This window comes from Vanessa cardui, chromosome 10 (assembly GCF_905220365.1).
Source record: "Vanessa cardui chromosome 10, ilVanCard2.1, whole genome shotgun sequence".
NCBI lineage: Eukaryota > Metazoa > Arthropoda > Insecta > Lepidoptera > Nymphalidae > Vanessa > Vanessa cardui.
This window is the reverse complement of record NC_061132.1, coordinates 2,100,599-2,122,094: the sequence shown is the minus strand read 5'-3', so window position 1 is coordinate 2,122,094 and position 21,496 is coordinate 2,100,599. Positions and strand designations below refer to the sequence as shown.

Below are 21,496 nucleotides of genomic sequence, written 5' to 3'. Positions count from 1 at the left end.
AATCATTAAATAGAAATTCGTAATAGGAAGTAGTAGTTAGTGTGTGTTGTCTATAAAAAGATTGATGCGAGTAGAAAACATGAAAGTATGTCTGGCTTTAGAAAAACGCGATGCAAATTACGTGTCTGATTCCTCGTGTAATAGAGCATTGAAAGTCAAATGATTGGAGCTTATTACCGACGGTTAACTGCGACACTAGAGGCGGCTCGTGAGAATGCGAATGGTGGAAACGGCGAGCTGTAATTTGCTTACGTTTTTTTTTCTAAAACAAACTTTGACACTCGACATCTGTCGGCATACTTTTCGAACGTTTTGGTAGTGTTATTTACAATGCGGTGTCTTAATGGCTCCGAGAAGGGAGCCTTTCAAGACGTATCGTATTAATTTTCAGATCACAAAGACTTAATTGCATTCTTAAATTTTATTTTAAAACCGACAATATGTTCAACGATTCCACGGTAATTCTGTTTATTTTAGATGCGACGGTTCAAGGAAAAATGCGCTCTTATTAATTAATAATAAAACGTAAAATGCGATGTAGTTTTGTTTACACATATTGTTTTTATAGGGATGTAAAGAGGGCACAATTTATCGAAACGTAAAAAAGTCGATAAGATTCAACTGTCGAAACAGAAGACCGAATTTCACAGTTGCGTCTTCTAAAATATATTTAGTGAGATTTTTTTAAAATACGTAAAGAATCCAAAACAAGATATAATAGAAACAATTGTTTTTACCAATAAATGGATAATGTTTTGTTATGTTTGCGTTCTATAATTATTGTGTATTTGTAGAGGCATTACAGTTTTATCGCGTTTGTAAGCTAGAACAGAGCTAACAGCAGTAAAAATATTTACACTGCCGTTTCATAGATCATATTATGCAGATTTTCTTTGCAACACCGTTTACGCAACTGCGTATTGTCGCAATGGCGCACTCATTTTTTCTCACGTGCCACTTCGATATTCGTTAAGTATGCAAGCGACATAATCATGTCCTTCTATAGACTTTATTTTTTTTTATAAACTCGCTTTTTTTGTGAAATCTCCATTCACAGACTTAACGACTTATGACTAAGAACGTGATACAAATATATTTACAAAGATGGCGGGCACGTCGCAAAGATTACATCTTCATGACCATAATGTTCACGGTTTTCAACTTATAAATGTTAGACAATAACTCTATATACGTGATTTGGATTTATAATTGCCGAGTTTACTTTTTAATGACCGCTTAATTGGGCATTCAATTTTTATGCTTCTAATATTTTAGGAAATAAACTGTCGTTATGACGAGAGATCTCCAGGCGTTGGGATTGCGTCTGAACTACGGACTCATTACATATGTTTATCTGGTAATCATTTGTGATTGTCGGTTTTTGAGAATTGCGAAAATTCATATTATTTGCGTTTAAAGTATTATGCGATGGTTATAAATAGTTGTTATTTAAAAGATCCGTTAGTGTTAGTGTCATTACGTCAGCTTTCTTTTTTTTTATAAATATTCGTCTGCAACATAACCGTCTCTGTGACAGTCACGCACGCTACACTCGTTCGTTCGTTCGGTGATGGAAAACTTCACCTCGAACGGATACTAAAATAAAAACCGTTTTGAACTTATTACATTCGAATGTTACGCGTTATATTTTAACAACGCTTTTAATAAAAACAATTAAATGTTGTTTCCAATATTTCTTTACTTATTAAACATAAACATTTGTTTTGATAACAGTAAACCATACCGGTTTGTCATATTATTTAGTGTAGAAATTGACAATTAGCTTTCTCTAAAATCCGTTTATTAGTAAATGGCATTTTCAGTACAGGTTAGTTGTTTAAAATCTCATGTCAAAATTATCAGGACATCGTTGATGAATACCAAACATATTGTAATCCAATATTTAAACTATCTAAGTAAACTTAATATGAATCTTGGAATAATTAAAAGTTCAACCACCGACATTTATTTATCGATAGACATGTATATTCAATAAATACTACGTTTTCAATTGAGTTGTATTTGATATCACGCGATGTCGTTTATCGCCGTTTACGAAGCCATACGGTTATGCCAATATTCCTTGATCGGAGATTTATATTTCTGTCATGTAGCGTCAAAATGAGGCCCGAACGGCGATAACCGATTAGTTTATTAGAAATTCACTCGATACAGAGGCCGTCGATAAATTTCAACACACGTCTATTATTGCTTTGATCTTTTAGTAGATGTTTTGATATTCCGAATACGGCACGAGGACGATTACGACGACGTGCCTCGGAATATCGTCAAAAATTGCGCTCGTTACCAGTCATTGTCGCGCCATTTTGTGCGTGTACACAAAATGGCGGAATCTTACTATCGATCTACTTTCGTTTCTTATCTGGCTGCGAGGCCATAAACTATAACACGATACTATCACTAGTTTATTGTGGTCATTACGATGTGCATTTTTGATGGATATTGAGAGTAAAAAACGAGTTCACAATTAATGCCATCCGGTCACGGAGCTCTCGTTTATCGTATTGTTTGATTAAAGATACTTATATAAAATGTTACTTGTTTTTACTTGGAAGCTATTAACTATTAAGTTTTTATAACGTCAAATTAATATGAATTCTATTTACTTAATAACTTTCCCCGACCTTTGGTGTTGTACGAAAAAGTTTGCAGTGTCTATTAAAATAGTAACTATTTTGGCAATTTAGGTAGATAAGTATCTTTAAACAATTTTAACATTCTTGCTGGTGTATTTCTATTGCACCATTATAATAAAGGTAAGAATTATTTGTTTATGCGACAACGTATCGCGTGCGTGCACGCGAAAACTATACCTTTGTAGCGGTTATTGATTGCTAATGTTATATGAATATTCAAAAGCTTTGGAAAGTAAAGGCGCCCTAAATTATCGTGTCACTGTGACAGTGAAAAAAATATACTGTTAATTTACTTGCGGCATATATCGGCTCGTGGCGAATGGGGAATGCGTATCCGGGATTGTAAATCAAGGTGGGTAGTTGGAGAAAGAAAGGGGTGAGAGTGCGCGTTAGACGTCACGCCGCGAATCGATGCTCATTTGCATTGGAGTCGTCCGCGGAGGCGGACGTCAGGGCCGCTCGAAAGTGTTGCGGGAACGAAAAAAATGCCCGCATTTGAATTGTTAATGCGATGCAAGAAAATGTTGCATAAAAACAGACCACTGTTGAATTAGGTGCCAAGTATTGCAGGAATGATATTCGATGTGATCACCGGTGCAGCCTCGGCGCTGCTGCGTTTATAAGAAAAATTACCGCTATTATAATACTATATCATTTTTATAACATTTCTGTATAGAAATAGAACGCATAGACGATTTCGAACTCATTAAATATAAAAACCGTTGAATTCCTGTCAATAGCGCGGCTCTTTCCTGCGGCCTTTCCCATGAGTTATTAGAGCACGTTACGTCAAGAATTTCTTTTGTCCGAAGTAAGTTCGGTGCGTGCGTAGGGGCTGATCAGTATCGCGTGCTAGATGGCAATCAGCCGGGGGCAGCGACCACGATTGATTCTAGAGAGCCCGAATGATCGCCCTCAACGCCGGAGCCAGCAAAAACTTCTGTCAATTAAAAATAACGCAAGCCGCTGTCAAATACGTACTTAAATGTTTTCATATTACGACTCGGTAACTGTTTTTACTTAACTAACCTTATGGTAACTGTTTTATTGTATTTACAGAATGTATAGGATGTTATTAGAAACGCATACTTACTATTTTAGTTAATTAACGTAAACCAGTAGGGTTATAACTTATCATGACATTTTTCCAAAAAGTAAATAGTCAAAATGTATATGTCCGTGTTTGAACGACTGTTGCATTGTTAAGTTGAATGTTTCAAAGACGATTAAAAGTACTATAAATATAATGAAGGCGTCCCTTTTTATCCAATTCGTTGGTATTCGTCAAAAACTCCCCCGAGTATGGTAAAAATGTTAAGAGCGTTCATCGCGCGGACGTCAGTAGTTTGTAACTAGATTCGATAATCAATTTTGCGAGTTCCGCCGAGAACTGCCTCCGCTAGGGCTTACGAAGGAAAATGAAGAAAGTTAACATTTAATTTTAAAAATTGTATGTTACACAAGCTCAGAAAACACGTTACAATTATTATAATATTTGTTAAAAGAGTACTCCTAAGCGAATGTGTCTATTAAAAACGCAAATCGTGTAAAACATGTTCCTAAGTCCAAATATCGTGAATTTCCAGCCCGTATCGGTCTACGGGGGCCTATCGTGTAACTTTTAACGATAGCTAAGTTTTTTAACGAAATAACGGGATTCTCGTCAACTGCGGACGTTCGTTATATAGTTAGTCCCACCTGATCGTCTGGTGGCTCTATGTGGCGATAATTGGTTTAAGTTCGCAGTCGAGTTACAAATGTTCGCTTCGAAAATTCGTTTTACGAAAAAGTTCCTATATTCGTTTAAAAGGGATAATTTGCAGACTGTTTTTATCCGTTTCGCCGCTGAATATAATCACGCTACGACGCGGTTATAATTGCATTGATTTCATAGAGGTTTATTGATTGTAAAGGCGATTGATGGCGGCCTAGCACGCGAGGTTCAGTGTTCCCGTGTAGAAATACCTTTATTAGTCGTAATTAAAAGCCCATAATATATATTATCTGTGGAAAGCAAGGCCTCGAAACGGATAGTAAACAATTGTTTCCGTATCAAAATAGCGTATCTGATATTTGTTTAATAAATCGGTGTTTACTTGATAATTTCTTACTTTGCGTCTAGTAAGTTTTGCCAATTGACCTTAATTTCACAATAACAAGTCATTCATAGCCGAAGCATTAATCCTGACTAATTATTTGAGGCAGAGAGCAAAGATGCGAAATGGTCGCTCACAAATCGCGACAAACTGACAAGCTAAACAGCCCATCTCCCGCGACACATCGGTGAATTATACCACGCGTTCGCTCAAGATAGGTGTGTCATTAATTTATCAAGAATACTATGTCAGTATATGCTCGTTTGAATACAAATAATCGTCCAAAACCGAAAAGTAATTACAGAGAACGATTAAGAAGTCGCGCCAATATCAACGGATTCGGTCTTTAAATTTGACACTCATTGCTGTGTTGCCATTTAAATCGATAAAATTAATCGCAATATTTCGGGTAAAAGACGTTTGCCAAGTTTATGTGGTTACAATAATTCTCACGGCGCACACTCGGAGTAAATCAACCTTTTCGAGTGATTTACATTGCAATAATAATAGCTGTTTTGTTCTCATTCGGTTTTCGGGATTCGTTTCGAATACGATCGCTTTTGTGAAATCGAAACGACGTGGGTGGATGTTTACGATAGTGTGGTAGCGGCTTTATAAAATAATTGCTGGTCGACGGACGACGAATAATGTGTCCGTATTTAGAGGAAACATCAAAATAAAGATAACTCGAGACGATCGAGTCGCTACGGTACTATAATTACTGAGTAAATATATATATTTCGAATTTGGAATTTTTCGATTCGTACTAGTTTTTTTATTGTGTTGCGTATGACAAAGCACGCTGTCATACACGATGCCAAAATTCCTCATGATAGCGTCCGCAGCAATTACACCGGACTAAAATAAGATTGCACTAAATTATCACAATCAAGCCATCTCGCTTCTAGCTCACGATAATAAATTCGTTTAAACCGTATCTACATTTTAGTCCTTATATCTAGATTAATTCAGGGCAGTTAGCTTGTCAAGAACATTCGAATAATACGCCCTGGGTTGTTGTCGGTACACTCGCCCTTGAAATTTTAATTTATTCTACGATTTAATGTGCAGAAGTGACCGCTTATATGGCAGTGTTGTTTGAGATCTAAGTCTTGTCTCTGTACTAGCGCTGTTGATTTGTTGCCCCAAATGAGTCAGCACCAGGGTTTAAGTCGATCTGTCGTGACTATAAATTTGACATTTTTCACCTATTATTAAAAACAATTGTATTTGCTAAACAAATCCGATTCCGCAGACGGACGTGTGCTGTAAAGTCTGTTAACTGTCAAAACTTTCATTATATTTAGATTAAATGGCAAAAAGAGCCAAAACATCCTCAATATTTCCAAATGAAGTAAATAATTTAGGACGTTATGTTTAGGGCGTATATTTACGGGGACGTTAATTACTAACAATGCAATTCTTAGGACAAAATCAACGAGTTATTTTAATCCAAAGAGCAACATCAGAATATATAAATTCACGCCTCGCGCCATAATTGCTTTATTTGTAGCGATTTAACGTAACTGAATTACTTAGACGCGGTAGGTCGCTTGTTCTCGGCTTGTGATTGTTTTTAGAAAAAGTCCTCGACGCCTAATAAAGTTAAGCGAGTACCGCGGCTAATGTTGACGATATGAAACTCCATATCCTCTGTCCAATTAATACGAGATCCATTAATGCGCTGACAAAGTAAATATATCAGGGAGTGAGGCGGCGTCGATGCGTGCCGGCTGCCGATACTCCTGTTGACTTTGTGCTTCACGATCTTTGTAAAAACTATAATTAATAAGAGAGTTATGATGTTGCACAGCGGAATATCATAAACAAAGGACAAGTGGGAGGGGGACGTCGGCTGCGCCCTCTCGCTCTCTCGCTCGTGTCGTTTACGCGTAACAATTACTTTGCCGCTATTATCCCGGACAGTCGGTTAGGTATAAAATCATAAAGTATATAACGAGACACGGTATTATAATCATAAATATGCCCGTAAAGAGGTCTGATTGCTTCGTCGGAAGCCATCAAAGCGGCCGCGGGCCGGCGAGCATTCTTGGCGAAATAATTTCTTGACCCTACGCACTTGCCGCCGCTCGACAACAGATGGCGTTACGTGTACATTGTTGGGCGCATACTCCGTTTTTTCGTATTAAAGTTTTTTGCGTTATTTCAGCATAAACGCTCTTTAAGCGGCTATTTAGTTTTTCAAAGGCGCTTTCTAAGTGGCTGCCGTCGGGAGGGTTTTTGCTGGAAATGTCTTTTGTAGTAGGTTGGTACTTAGTAATAATTGCGTCGTAAATTAAAGGGCCGTTCCAGTCATCGTAATTTCATAATTGTCTGCAGTAAGACACTCGTTTGAGCATATAGCCCGATTACCGATATAATCTAATAAGAGTTTGTAAAAAGAAACATTAGTGTTTCCATTTGCCGCTAGATGGCGCTACTTGGCTTTACCACGATATCGTTAAAATTATAATTTTTGGCATAATATAACGAACAAAGTGTTGAAATTCGATTCCCGGCGGAGTTCGCGGGATGATCATCGTGTGATTATCCTTTCGCGGGATTTTGTTGTTTGTTTGGAAGTTTGTGATTTATGATGTATCGAACACTTGTTTAGCGCTTTTAATTTGACGAAGTGCCTCGAGTTTTTAGTTTACGTAAACGACTTTATGTACCTTAAAGTTTACCGTAGGATTATTAAGTTACTTAGGATTTCTGATTAAAGAAGTTACTATGATTATACCTACTTATAATTTAAAGCTGCAAAAATTAATTCTATAGCGTTAAAGAACAAATTAAAAAAAAAATCGAAACCGAATAAGTATGTTCACTGTCGTTCCAAATTCAAATTAAATTCCCGTCCTGATACATGAAGTCGCAGACTAAAGGGATTTTCGTTCGATGCGTCCCAGTATCCGCAAGTTGCCACTTTGCGATACATTTGCGAGTTAACTTCGCTTAACGCCTCTGACAGTTGTTTAGTTACTGGACGTGACCCTCTCACTCACTAACTTTTTAAACCCGATACAAAGAGGTTCTATATCATTTACCAATAAATTTGACGTATTCCAATTTCGATTTTGAATTTCTTTAAACAGATAAAAAAGACGGTAGACATTTTAAAATAATAAATATACGTACTTTAATCTGAACACTAATTTATTAAATATAAACATCGGATTAAAGTTTAACCGAAGTCAGAAGAGCAATGGATAGAAAATTCATAGATAATCTATGCTAATACCGAAACGTTTCATTACACGCAATCTTCCAGCAATTTCAGAACGGACAAAAGCCCAATTGAATATTAAAATTTGCTTAGCGCTAAACTGAGAGCACTAGGGGAGTTTAGAGTATAACATCGGACGCTTAACTTGGCGAGCAAAGCCTTTGCCGGAGTCCTGCGCCCGCCGATAGTGCCCATTGAAAATAGATTTTCACGCTACGCTTCAAGCGCTTTCGAGAGCCGAACTTTGTCTAAATATTGTGCACGAATTCCCCACACGTTCAACCGGACCGCATTTAAAAAACGAACTCGGGCTGCGTTCAAACATGGCGACCTTTTTTCGATTTCGAATTCTCGATTTTTTTTCGCGCCGTAACTTTAAAAAGCGTATCGTGTTTTTAAGTAAGACCTATTTACAACTGTCTTCTTAAATTAGCAATTTATCAATGACGTGTAAAAACACGAACGGTTTACGTTGAATAGGAACTTAAATTATCCGTATTATGGTTGATTTTTCAGTTCTATCGCGAATAAAAAGCAAAAATAAACATGTCAGAACACTCTATCACTCGAGCGTATTGCAATAAGAACAACAATTATAACAGCTATAACTATTCTTAATTGGACCGAAGGATTAACTGAATAATTAATACACCAACTTACATTATAGCTCAGTCGGTGTGAAAAAAAGTCAATATCGCTAACTGGCAGTGTTCATTGTTTGATATACGTTGATAGGTAACCGATTTATTTGCTCGACGTTCGGAAATTGAACGTAGTCACGATAGATATCGGTTTAAATTTTATATTAACAACGGATGCGAGCCGGCAGCGTGAGCTATCAGCCATTAATTAAAAATAAGTTGATTTTTTGAATTTCGAATTGCAATTTCTTTAGCAAAGACAGCGTCGTTATTCGGTCACATTCGCACGCGAATGGTTCAATGGTGCTTTTTATAAATGTCAAAAGGAACATTTTCGAATTGATACCTGTCTGGATTGTGTTCTATTTTTAAATTGCAGTAATACAAATGAAAAGGTAAAAGGCACAGACGACTGAACTTATAGACGCTGCGTCCGTATAAGTGACGTCCTTTGCATAATTAGAACTTTCTCCGTCTTACGGGCTACTCTGTAATCAACTGGCAGTTTTGGATGAAAAAGTTAATGGTCGCTCATAGGGCAGTGCAGTTTCCGCCTTGTGCGCTAATTAATAAACGTGTTTTTTGCCCTTTTTTCCGCCTGCTTCTATTACAAATTGTGTGGGCGGTCGCGCGTAATTGACTTTATTGTGCATGCAGTACGTACATGCGCGGCTTATGTGGGCTTTTTTCAATAATTAATAAATTGCGAATTTGTCACGCCTCAATAGACAAATGTATAATGGATGCGATGTAAATTAACCGAGATCCATTATTCTTTATTTACAACACATTAGGACATGATTGATCGAAGCTATTACAATTATCTACAACAAGTAATTAAGCATTTTTTATTGTACTTACTCGCAAGAAGCTGAGAAACAAAATGAACGATTAAACTACGCATTTAAATGAGACGATACTTTAATCGATATCGTAGTAGCCGATACATTACGCAATAGTAATTTTGAGAATACTGTTTTCGGCGCAGTAATAGATGATTACATATCGGCCAAGCATAAACGTGGGAGCCGAGGGACAATGGTATCGCAACACGGGACAGCGCCGTGAGAACCGGCCGTTTGTGAAAATGCCGGGAAATGACATGTTACAGCGATTGTAATGAGCGAGCCCGTGTTACCGTAACTTAATAAGGGTTTATTGAGATCGTAAGAAACGGATCGATTTCCAGACAAAACACAAACGCACTGGTACAGCTCCTGGTCAGAATGTATCGCTAAAATAACTTTACCTTGAACAGCTAAGTCAGCGTTTAATCTATTATAATGGTAAGTGGACGATTGTTTAACTAAAACTAAATTTATTTTTATCTGACTGCATAATGTATGATCTATATTGATATCTCTAAATAATCATACCTCTCATAACTCTGTCTATATCTGTCTTTCACGACCAAATGATGTATGAAGCAAAATCGAACTCTAAGAAAGGACATACTACTAAAGGATAGGCTACTTTTTTGCCTAACAAATGACAATCAACATCCTAAAAGGCGATCGATGCCGCGGGCGGTTACTAGTTAAGAATAAATGTATTTAAACTATGTACAAAAATCTAAAGGCTCGATATGCATCCGGTAAGATTATTGAAGCAATATTTACTAAATTAACCTTTCGTTTATGTAGCCGATCAACAAAGGATTATGAGACAAATTCTGTTTTGACAATTCGATGAATAAAAGTCGAAGGGAAAGTGTGCAAGTATGAGATATCGAAGAAAGTATGTCTGTCGATTCCCACGCCATATTGTATTCCGTTTCCTGCCCCAATCATCATGAAACGATCAACAAACAAACAAATTATGAATAATTTCACTTTCCAATACACGCTATTTTACTTACGGACGGATAAAAAATCGACATAACAAAGTCAAAGTCCGTGAATACGTAGCTTTTTATGGCGTAGTCTGGAGAACGGGTGAATGGTGTCTGGTCAGAACCACCTTGAGTCATTGGGGCTGCCAGATTTTAAACAATTCCTTACATCGCCAATGCGCCACCAACCTTGGGAACTAATATTTTATGTCCCTTGAGATAATACTATAGAAGAAGGTAAAATGATGAGTGGGTACCCCCAAGTATACATAAGTTACAATACAAACACGAGAAACTTTTGATTCTATAGAATAAGCAGGTATTTTAAAAATAGGCGAAAATGTACCCCAATTATCTGTCCAATCTATTCGGGTCCTCAATGAGAAAGGTTAATGCATGCCTTTGTCTGCGCGATACATCCATTGTTACAAGTGTATACACGGTATTATTCATCAGATTCTTTTAAGCCCTTGTTCTGTATTATCTGTAGAGTTTTGGAGGTTATGTCAATTCATTAATACGTCATTATTGGTTTTTTGAAATTCGAATGTTAGGTTCTTTCTCGTTGCTAAACGCCAGCTTAGTCTGTGTCTCTATCTATCTATTTGTCCGTGTGTACGATCTATCTATCGTATCTTTTTCGTTTAATAGTCTGTTTATTCTTATTAATTAAGCGTCAGTCAAGATGGCGAACTGTACAGGGAGAACTATGATCCAAATTTAAAACGGTTGAAACGGCGGGAACATCTATCTGATAAAATAGGTAGGCTTGTACTTGATGATTGATGTATGAAGATGCATTTATTTTTAAGTTAAATTTGACTTTTAATACGAAAATGGTACGAAGCGAAATGGGCCAGCTCGTGTTGTCGAGGTGTATTATTGCAGTCGTGTGATTGATACAGTTGAACGATTAATCCATTATTGTATTTGTAACTTTAAATAGAACGAAACGAAACGTATTGTTTTTATTCATTTTGTAAACAACTACGTAGGGAGAATAAATAAAAACGCTCCTAATTTTTAATCCAAAAATGTTCCATCTAAAATGTCAACTTTTCCCAGAGTTTAGAATCACGATACGTAATGGCAACATTTGTTTTGCGAGCCGAGCGGGCTAGGTGTGGCCAGTTCCTTCCCCATTGTCTCCCCACACTTTTGTCCGTTTGTCTACTCGTTTGTCGAGCTTGCGAGCGATCTGCATTGTAATACGGAGCCACTTTTTTACAATTCCCATCTTTTTTTGACAGCAGACGACGAAAATTATAGCCGCTTTATAGATCGCCGTATGAAAGGCTTGCGTGGAACATCGACAAGTTATGATATTTGTACGTTGCACGAAATATTACTACGATAACGTTTTAGTAACGTTTTTTAAAAAGTAAAACGAAATGGTGGGTTGCCTTCACAGAGGCGACACGTATTAAAACTATAAATCGAAGTCGCGGTACGCCCGGCTTGACCATGTCCCCTTATCACCCACCCCCCTTTCTGTAGCAAGGGAGGGGACACTTGACCCTCTGAAGCTAGTTTCCGCACGGGAAGAGGTGAGGATGGAGGAAGGACAAGGATGAAGGAACAAATAAAAATAACATGTGTTAAACAAAAAAAAAAGTGCGGAGACGAGAGTTGCCATCTGTTGGAAATACGAACCGTTGGAAAATAGAAAGGGCGGCTTCGGAAGAACTAAGGTCGGACATTTAAAAAGAGTTATTAATTCGTGCTAAATTACTAATTTCGTTTGACATCAGTTCTTTCGATGGTGATGGCAACTCTGCTAATGATTAAGTGAGCGGTTAATATTCGCAGATCTGGACAATCATTCCTTGTATTAAGAAATGCGACAGAAATGATTATCCAAGATTCAAACTTCCTAAAGTGTAAGCATAGTTCGATCGTACTAAAGTTAACCAAAAATATATCTTTTGTTCTCGCCGGCTAATAGCTCCGGATCACGTTAAATAGCTACCGTTGGATTCTTCTCATGATTGATGGGCTATTTGACAAGCGCTGATAACGGGTAACGTGGCAAACCGTTCGGAAGATTGACTTGAGGGGAGAAATTGATGGAACGGAACGTTCCGCTATCAAAACATGCGGATTGAGCCAACACCAATAATATTACTGTGATTCGCTGATTAATAGCGCAAAAACGAACACATGCAATCATTTTTGATTCTATTACGCAGGTATTCGAGTTTTTTGCTAGTCAATCAGTTATATATGTTTGCTTAGTCGGTGAGAAAGATAATGATTGAGAAATACGCCGAGGGAATAACTCACGTGGCAGGTTTGATTAAAGGATGAGTAAACGCGTCATTAATTATTGGTGTCGACTCGACTGTAAACGAATTTATTTTCAATAGATACCTTTTTTAGGAATAAGTGACTTCAGTAGCATGATGGCAGCCTCGTCGCAGGCCCACGCGTGCATTTTTCTGTACGAATCCCGGCCCTTCTCAGTCAATTTGTCCCAGGGCTTTGGTTTCGAGAGCAGCTCCGACACGGTCCCCTGGGACAAGCCGAGGACGTACTTCGCAAACAGCCTCTGTCCGATATTGTGCACCGATAGCAGCTCTCGCACCCGTCGGCTTATGTGTAGCGTGTCCAAGTTGGAGTTCGCGTATTTGTCCATGTTGTATCTGAGCATCTCTTGCAGTCTTGCTTCCATGGGATCGCCTTTAGGTATGAGGGAGTCGCCGAGGCGACCGACGAGAGCGCCGGGAGGTAGGGGGCCCATGTCCTCTGCGAAACGGTACGGGCGGTGCTCCTCGAAACGGAACGGGCTCGGCGGCGGCAACGGCAACGGAACTGGCCCGTTGTTGTTGTGGTGCGTGGTGTTGTTGTTGAGAGGGGGCGGTGTGCTCGGCCACTCGTCGCCACCTGCGGTGAGAGCACGGTTACGCGGGAACACGAGGAGGTTGGAGGGGCACGGGGGGTGGGGTACACGCGCGCCCGTAAGCGGCGTACGACGGCGTACAAATTGACTCGCAGTCGGCGTGTTTCAAGTTCGCATCGTTATTCAGGGCCTAGCGGCGGTGCGATTACGCGTCCGTGAGCCGCATCTGCGTGGAGCCGGTGGGAACCTGGGTCCTCCGTACTCGTTGTTACCTACACGGATCGACACGAACTAGCTAAGGACATACGCATCGATCGAGCGCGCGGCCGATTACAGAGGCACACCACGACAGACACAGCCGACTAGAGCTCATGACTTCATCTTATTGTGATTCAGATGGACGTCGCTTACAAATTGCGAAATAAGCTCGAGTCGGGCAGATGTGGAGGATGGCGTGGAATAACTTGTCGGGCGAGTCGACAGAGGTACGTACCGGTGTCTCGTCGCTCCGTGCTGCGCTCTCGCTCGGCGGAGCTGTCGCGGTGCGCGGGCGCAGCGGGCGAGCGGAGCGCCTCCTTGCGCTCTACTCGCTCGTTGGGACCCAAGTCCATGGACCGGAGTAAACTGAAACAAAGAAAGCATACATTTATATATAATCAGCAACGTTTCTTTGCTCTGAGGGGTTGGAAATGGTTTTTAAAAGATTTATTTTAGAAGTATTTCAACGTAATATCTTACTGATTCTGTGATCCGAATATGTCTTTAGGTAGTGTATGTGAGTGAGGCCTCTCGGTAGGGCCCAGCTCCGAGAAACGGAGCATGCTGCAACAATAAGAACACGTTTACATATCAACTAAATACTTCCAAATAAACCATACACATTTCAAGTAAATACTATTAAAGAGACTGTTTCGGGGATTATTTTGTTTAAATATTAAAACAATAATGAAATACTTTTTAGTTTTAGTGTGTAATTATTACATCGATTTGATTTTTCAAATTTATCTATAAGCAAAATTTAATAAAGATGTGCACGAATATATTGCTTTAAAGATTAAAGATTTGTTGGTACATGCAAAAATCAAATAATTTCACATTTAAAATAATATTTATACGATTTTCTATACGGAATGGTTCGGTTGAATATATATTATCAGAGGGGACCTTATCTGCTAATAGGGCCGCTTCAAAGGGCTGTGTCTCAATAAATTTATGAAAGGAATATTGCCAATAAGGACACCGGCATATCCTATTAATTAAAATACTTAATTAATTCACCTGGAATGGTTTTAATCAATGCCTTTATTCAATTTATTAAGGTATTAAGATGACCTCGTCTTACTTATCAGTATTATCGTAATTGCATTTAATAATAATAAAGTATAATACTATTTTATTTTAATAAAAACTCTATAACAAATAATAAAAAAATACTTTGAAAGATAATAATATGAATTTCGCTAAACTATTCATTCGTCAGTCTTTGTTAAGTGTAGAAATAAATGTGCATAACTGAAAAAAAAGTTCATTTGATTTATCCAACAGAAAACCGGATCAGTCGCCCAACTAATCTAGCAACAAATCAACCGCCTCGAGCTTCAGATTTTCACACCTACAACAATAGGGTTGTACCTTAATTACAATTTAATATATCACCAATTAAGCCTTTGATCGGGACAACGACGCTAAATTTGGGAGCAGGTGAATTCATTGGCTATATACGTGGGGACTGACGATCAGATTTGGTCGTGCTACTTTATTGTTAGTACTAAACGTTGTATCGAGTCCCCAGGTGATTCGAACGTGGAACGCTAATTGTTTCAACTCATACAACTTAAGTTTAGTTTTCTTATACAATTGGTGTATAGTTGGACCGGGTTATTATGATAGTTTCGTATTTAATTAATGAATAGTAGAACCGTTTAGTTTTGATGGTTTTATTTGAAATTGTATTATGTATTATTTTAACATAAATAGTATATTGTTGTCGATGTAAATCGTTTAAAAACCTAAGAAAGATTTCTCGATGGAAAATTTAGTTACAAAACAAACATATTTCAGCAAGGTAATGTTTATATGTTAAATCTTTTAAAGTTTAAGTATAAGTTTAGCAATTTTACTTATAAGTGTGTCAGGATGAGTCGGTGACACAGTTATATTTTACGAGAGTGGCCGCCATCTTGGTTTAGTTTTAACCTCCTTGATGGAGGTGAAAGATGTGGAGTTGCCTGATTTTTCCGCTGTTGTAAAAAATATCGATAGTAATATTTTTTAATTATTTAAATTTTTTCTCTTATCTATATTACAATACATTTTGAAATTTTATACATTTTTAATTAAGTACATAGAAATTAAGATTTTAAATTTTAATATAGAGATAGCTGTTTTTAATGTTTTAAATGTTTGTGTACAGATCTCGAGATTAATTGGACATCTTTTATTGTATGTTGCATATAATATCTCAGCGAACATATATTTTATATATCTTTAACGAAACCAAAATCTTAGATTATTAATTCTGTTTTCCGAGTACATATTTGTTAACAAATGTAAATAAAATTGAAGTAAATATTTTCAGTTTAAAATCATCTCCAAACCTTTTGCTGTTTCATGCGGAAGCTTAAAAGCATCTTTGTCTTCGACCAAAAGCCTTCAGTTTAAGGCTTGTAACACACTGAATATTTTACGAGACAAACTTCTCGTGGAGGGAGTTTTTGAATTAATTACAGACGATGTCGTGGTTTTGTAGTGTAAATATCGATATAGTAAACATTAACGGGGATGATTCCTGTGTGGAGTTGCGTTTGTATTTAATTATGTCAAAGATAAGCTGTTTTAGTATGACTCATACATTTGTAGACTTAAGTTTAATATATAATCTTGAATATACGTCTTTTTAAATAATAAGATTCGAGATGGCCCAGTGGTTAGAACGAGTGCATCTGAACCGATGATTGCGGGTTCAAGCCCAGGCAAGCGTATCGTATTCATGTGCCACCTGATGACTATTTTAAGCTTTGTTAGACATGTTACCATCATTTACTGCGGTACTCAGGATCTAAGATGTTATATGCCTTGTGCCTGTATACTGGCTCACTGATTACTGTTCGATGATTACCTATATACCTACCTACCATTTATAGGATATACATATTCTTTTATAGTTTTTAAGGTGAAGTTTTCAATGACTTATGGCTTTTTAAAACAATTTCTTTACAAGATTGACACTTGAAATTTGTCGCAAAATATACCTAGTACGCTTTGTAAAATTAATATTATCTATTCGTATGCAAAGTATTGAAATAATTTAGCTCCATGCTGAATTTCGTTAATTCTCGTTTGAAGTACGAATTTGTTATTTATAAATCAATATCGAATACACCCCTTTCGAAATATGTCTTTGGTGCGACCTTAAAGGGCAAATTCCACCCTTTGATAATTCATTAATCACTGCAATTTATTAATAGATAACATTTTGTAATTGTGTATTTTGTAAAATACATTTGTCTTCCAATATTTTAAATTCAATATAAAATATCTGAATGTATATTTCTTGTAATTATTTACAAAATAATAAACAAAAAAATTTATATTATGACGAACATTTAATAAATTATATAGGTTTCGTTAGCCTAATAATAATATAAGCCTAAGAAAAAAATATTTTAATTTCTTATGTCAATGATATTTTATAATCTGTGTTTATGTATAAATTGTATCGAAGCCGTCATTGCATTTTAAATTTAGAATTCGGAGACGTTATCTCGCGCCAATCGAAAATATAATCGATAAAAAAATTAACGTCTTTTCGTTTAGCCAGAACAATGACGTTACGTCACAGCGGCGTTATCAGCCCATCATCGGCCGATAACAGCGCCCCGCCCAGCGACCCGTTGACCAATCACGACCGATCGATCGGTCAATACCGACTAACGCCTTTCCGAACGAACCAAAATAGATACGCATACATACATGTAATGCCTATACGACAGGTACGAACAACAGATAAAAAATATAGTCTTGTCAATATTTTAGTTTTTCTCAACCAGTGACCGACGTCGTTTACTTCGCTCCATAGAGTATACAATCAAATGTCAAACGAGTGTTTTTTTTTTAAGTTTTTATTGACAAAGGCACGATTCCTAGTTCCAAGATGTAAGCATCGCGAGTATTGTGTCAACACGGCGACGCAGTAAAAGTCTTAGAACGTTTCTTTATGGACGGAAAAAAATGTCGGGGAGCGTAAATTAGTTGATAATTTGTGTGTGACTAAACTTTCGTTAAATGTAAGTCAAACATCGCCTAAGCAAATGGAGACAGGTGTCCACGATAGGCTCTATTGATATATAGGAGGTACGCGCTCTACGTTACATAGTCGGGATATTTGCTTCCCCGGGCATATGTAAATCTTGTGTGCTTAGTTTTTAATTAAACAAGAGATAAGCGATGCTTCATTCCTTATTTGTCTTTTTTAGTTTAAAGCCAGTGCATTGTCAACACTGTTAGTTGAAGAGTTGAATCTTTGATTGTGTACCGTACGACATACACATATTTAAAGATTTACCATCATTTCCATGTAATTTTACGACTGGCAACTAAAAATTTAAATGTTTACACATCGCTGTGTTTAATCTGTCTCTAGTTTCTTAAGAAATTAAGTTGTACTTTTATTATCTGTGGTTTTAATCAAAGCGTAGATCACGCTCGTTCATGATATTTAAATTTAGAATTCGAAATTTAATCAAAATTCAGAAAGCGAACGCCAACCGATCCCCGTATTAGTCGAGATTTGGCGCGGCATCGTCTAGAAATCAATCCATTCAACCCCCTATTAAGCTTTAATCTTCGAAGGCTGGCTATAACTTAATCCGAACTTGAGAAGCGGTATAAATAAGCAATAAACCGCTACAGGTGCTTCGAACAGTTTCTATTGAGCGCAGATTAAATAGAGCACAGATTATATAGGATTATTTTTCGGGAACAGCTCAGGAAGCGAACGTCGGTTCGGATCATGGGAAAAACGACAAATGTCCTCGCGTGCCGGTCGCAATAATTGAGGCGAGGAAGTTTTTTCTATTGTGTTTCTCATTTATCTATCAGCTTGTCGTGTAAGTCGATAGTTTGTCCGATTTCCGAACGACGGCGCGGGGCGAAAAGCTTTATATTACCTTTCAATCTTTTGTGCGCGATTCTTGAACGCCAAATATCGTGTGGGTCGGTTTACGTGGAAATTGATTTTATATTTGCATTCGTTTTACGTCGAAACACTCAATGGTATTAATACATTTATCCTATTCCATTAAAAACATATTTTTGACATGTTGTCAAGTTTATTGGAAGGTGAGACCTTGGCCATCATCTATATCTAGCCTTCATCATCTCGACCTGGAGATGAATCCATGGATTGAGGACCATAATTGTGTTCAGGCACAGGCGTTCGTAAGTTGAGTAATCGATCGATTACCGCTATAAATAGTGGCGTTCTTTAACGGATTGTTTATGGTGTTTGCACAGGCGTGATTTTATGTCGCGACTGTCGGTCCGTTTGATGCGACTTACCCTTTGATGGATCAAAGACGCCGCCCATCGGTCGCCATATTGGTAAAAATAACACATTAAACTATAGAAAACATCGGTTGTTTAGCGGACAGCTATTACAAATACAAGAGACACATTTAGAATATCGTTAAATTGTTAACTGATAAAGTGATCAAAGCGATTGTGACGTCATCATTTTTTTTGTAATTAACAATCAATCTGCTGATGAAATCAGGATGTTATAGTACAAGCGCATACAAGATAAGTGAAATGAATTCACAGGATAATGGGGATAGTTGGGATAGATAATTGATGATTGTTTGCTATCAGTGCGGATGTTGATAGATTTCTTCCGGCAACGAAATGATACGTGGGAATTCGACGTAGTTTGAAATTTTGTAATTACTCCAGATACGGCGCGCTTGGGGAAATAAATCACAAGAGGACTGAAAATGAGATTCGAAATGAAATCTTCATATCACTATTCCGAAATCACTTGACAGTATTAGTTTAGGGAATCGTCTTCTGTGGATACGTCAGACAAAAACAGCGTCCAAAAGTTTCGAAACAATAAATGTTGTAACGTATTAAACGTCGTTATTTCCGAGTGTAAATATTGTGGATATAAAACCATCAAGGTGTTGTCATCGCGATTGAGATGTTAGTTGCGTTTGTAGACGTGCAACGTTTGAACTATAATGGACAAGTTTAAGTAGACGAATGATAAATGTGTTCGGGAAAGACGTCTTAAGACATGTTTAGTCAATCTTATTTGTTTACCAGAATTGAAAATAGACAAACGTTTTCCATCATACTGGCTAGAAATTACATAACGATATAAAATTGTGAGTTCTTCATTCAAATTTGGGTATTTATAATCATATGCCGAGATACAATTCTAGTTCTTCAACATAGTAAAAAATTCAGCAAAAATGGTCATTTCGATAGAATAGATACAGTACTGTGTTTCGAAGTTTGTTTATCTGGTGAGGGTTTTGAAATGACTTCCTGCGTCTTATTCAACATCTATTATTCAGTATAATACTACGCACTATTATTTTTATAATTATTCATAATTTATGAAATATCCAGTAACTTCGAACGGAGCTCACTGTTGCGAGACGCAAGCGAAATTAATTATCCAATCAAGATAATATTTAAACTTGATAATAATCAAATTTATTCACATTTAGCTCATAATTGCACTGTAATGTGTATTATTTATTAAACATATTTAATAAATATGTGCCCACTTCTGTAGAAATATTTAAATTGCGACGACTTGTATTTACTTGTATGTTACAAACATCTTTATTTTTAGCATAATCGTGTTCAATCTTATCGTCTAACTTAAAACACTTCCTGCCTCTTAGATCGTCTACATTACACGTAATTAAACGCTAATAGGGTCGAGTTTTTAGATTAAATGAACTATGAAACGATCAATCATTGATTCAGGTGCAACTGTTCTTAGAAATTTTAAGTCCTACGCTGTTAATCAATAAGATCTAACTAATCAGACGTAAAACATTGTGTCTTTGAAATGTTATAATAATTATGACCCATGTTACACTTTCTAAGATTTCACGATAGTTTTCTGTGGTGAGAAGTCTGTTCTTTAAGAGTAGGTTGTGCAATAAAAGTTAAATAGAAATGTATGTTCATATATGTTCTTGCAGCAATGATTACCCAAAGTTCCGTTTGTAGATCCTACTGAAACACTAACCAGATAATTATTACCGATAATTTTTTATGATCCAACTTTTTCCACACCACTAAAAGGTTCGACATGACGAACACCGAGGGGGTCCCATACCGATTTTTTCTTTTTTCCGTTAAAATCGGTTGAAGTTGCGACAAGTCCCAAAAACTAACATGTACTCGCTAAACGATTCGAGATAAGGAATTTAGCGGCCTACCCCCGTGTTTGGACAATTTATTGATACACAAATCGCTCCCTGAGAACCTTTCGATTTTTTCTCTCTCTCGAGTTTCCTGTTCCATCAGTGGGAAATATAAATAGAATTATCGGTATAATAATTGAGGAAACAGATTATATTTTTCTTGATATCGTCGTCGATGTGATACGTCTGATGGCGCGTCTTGGGGGTTCCTACCCCTAGTATATCGTGACGGCGAACGGCTACACTCGCTTATGTCTTTCCATCATGGGGTATGTATTATATAGTATAGATTTAGAGGTAGAATAGGATACATGCTTACATAGTAGGTACATTATTGTAGAGAGCTGACTAAACTCTTACAGATACATTCGAAGTTCAAATTTCACTTGCCTTAATTTTTATCAATGTAATAATTGGATTTGCTATTAGACAGATTTATTAAAATCAAAACGCTAACAAGTAAGGTTGTATGCAATGCCTATAAATAGAGTACAATTTTCGCTTATCAGTCAAAGGTAGGGTCAGTAAATATTGTAGTTTGCTGGATCTAAATAAAGATGACTTCCATTGTTTTGCAATCAGAATTTGTTTTATTATATTGTTTTGCATGTTTGAACAATGTTTCTTTATTATTTGTTGTTGTATGTACGTTTGTGATGTATCATCAGGAATGGTCAGTTATACTAGAATACGTATAATTTGCTTTCATTGCACACACTTCGAAATAATGATCTTTCTTAATATTACATATATTTCGAAAA

General features: G+C 37.0%; 1 protein-coding gene across 10 annotated transcripts in view; it reads right to left on the bottom strand.

Moving 5' to 3' along the window:
• LOC124532916 (homeobox protein cut) overlaps positions 1-21,496 on the bottom strand; it is a 131,544-nt gene that overhangs the window by 4,658 nt on the left and 105,390 nt on the right. For 6 of the 10 annotated variants that reach the window (XM_047108033.1, XM_047108034.1, XM_047108035.1 and 3 more), the window contains 3 exons: positions 14,032-14,115; positions 13,787-13,917; positions 12,825-13,337 (listed from right to left, as the gene is read on the bottom strand). In XM_047108033.1, the coding sequence (XP_046963989.1) occupies positions 12,825-13,337; positions 13,787-13,917; positions 14,032-14,115 (728 nt within the window). The remainder of the gene's footprint in view (positions 1-12,824; positions 13,338-13,786; positions 13,918-14,031; positions 14,116-21,496) is intronic. The other 4 variants (XM_047108036.1, XM_047108037.1, XM_047108042.1 and 1 more) reach the window with 3 other exon arrangements.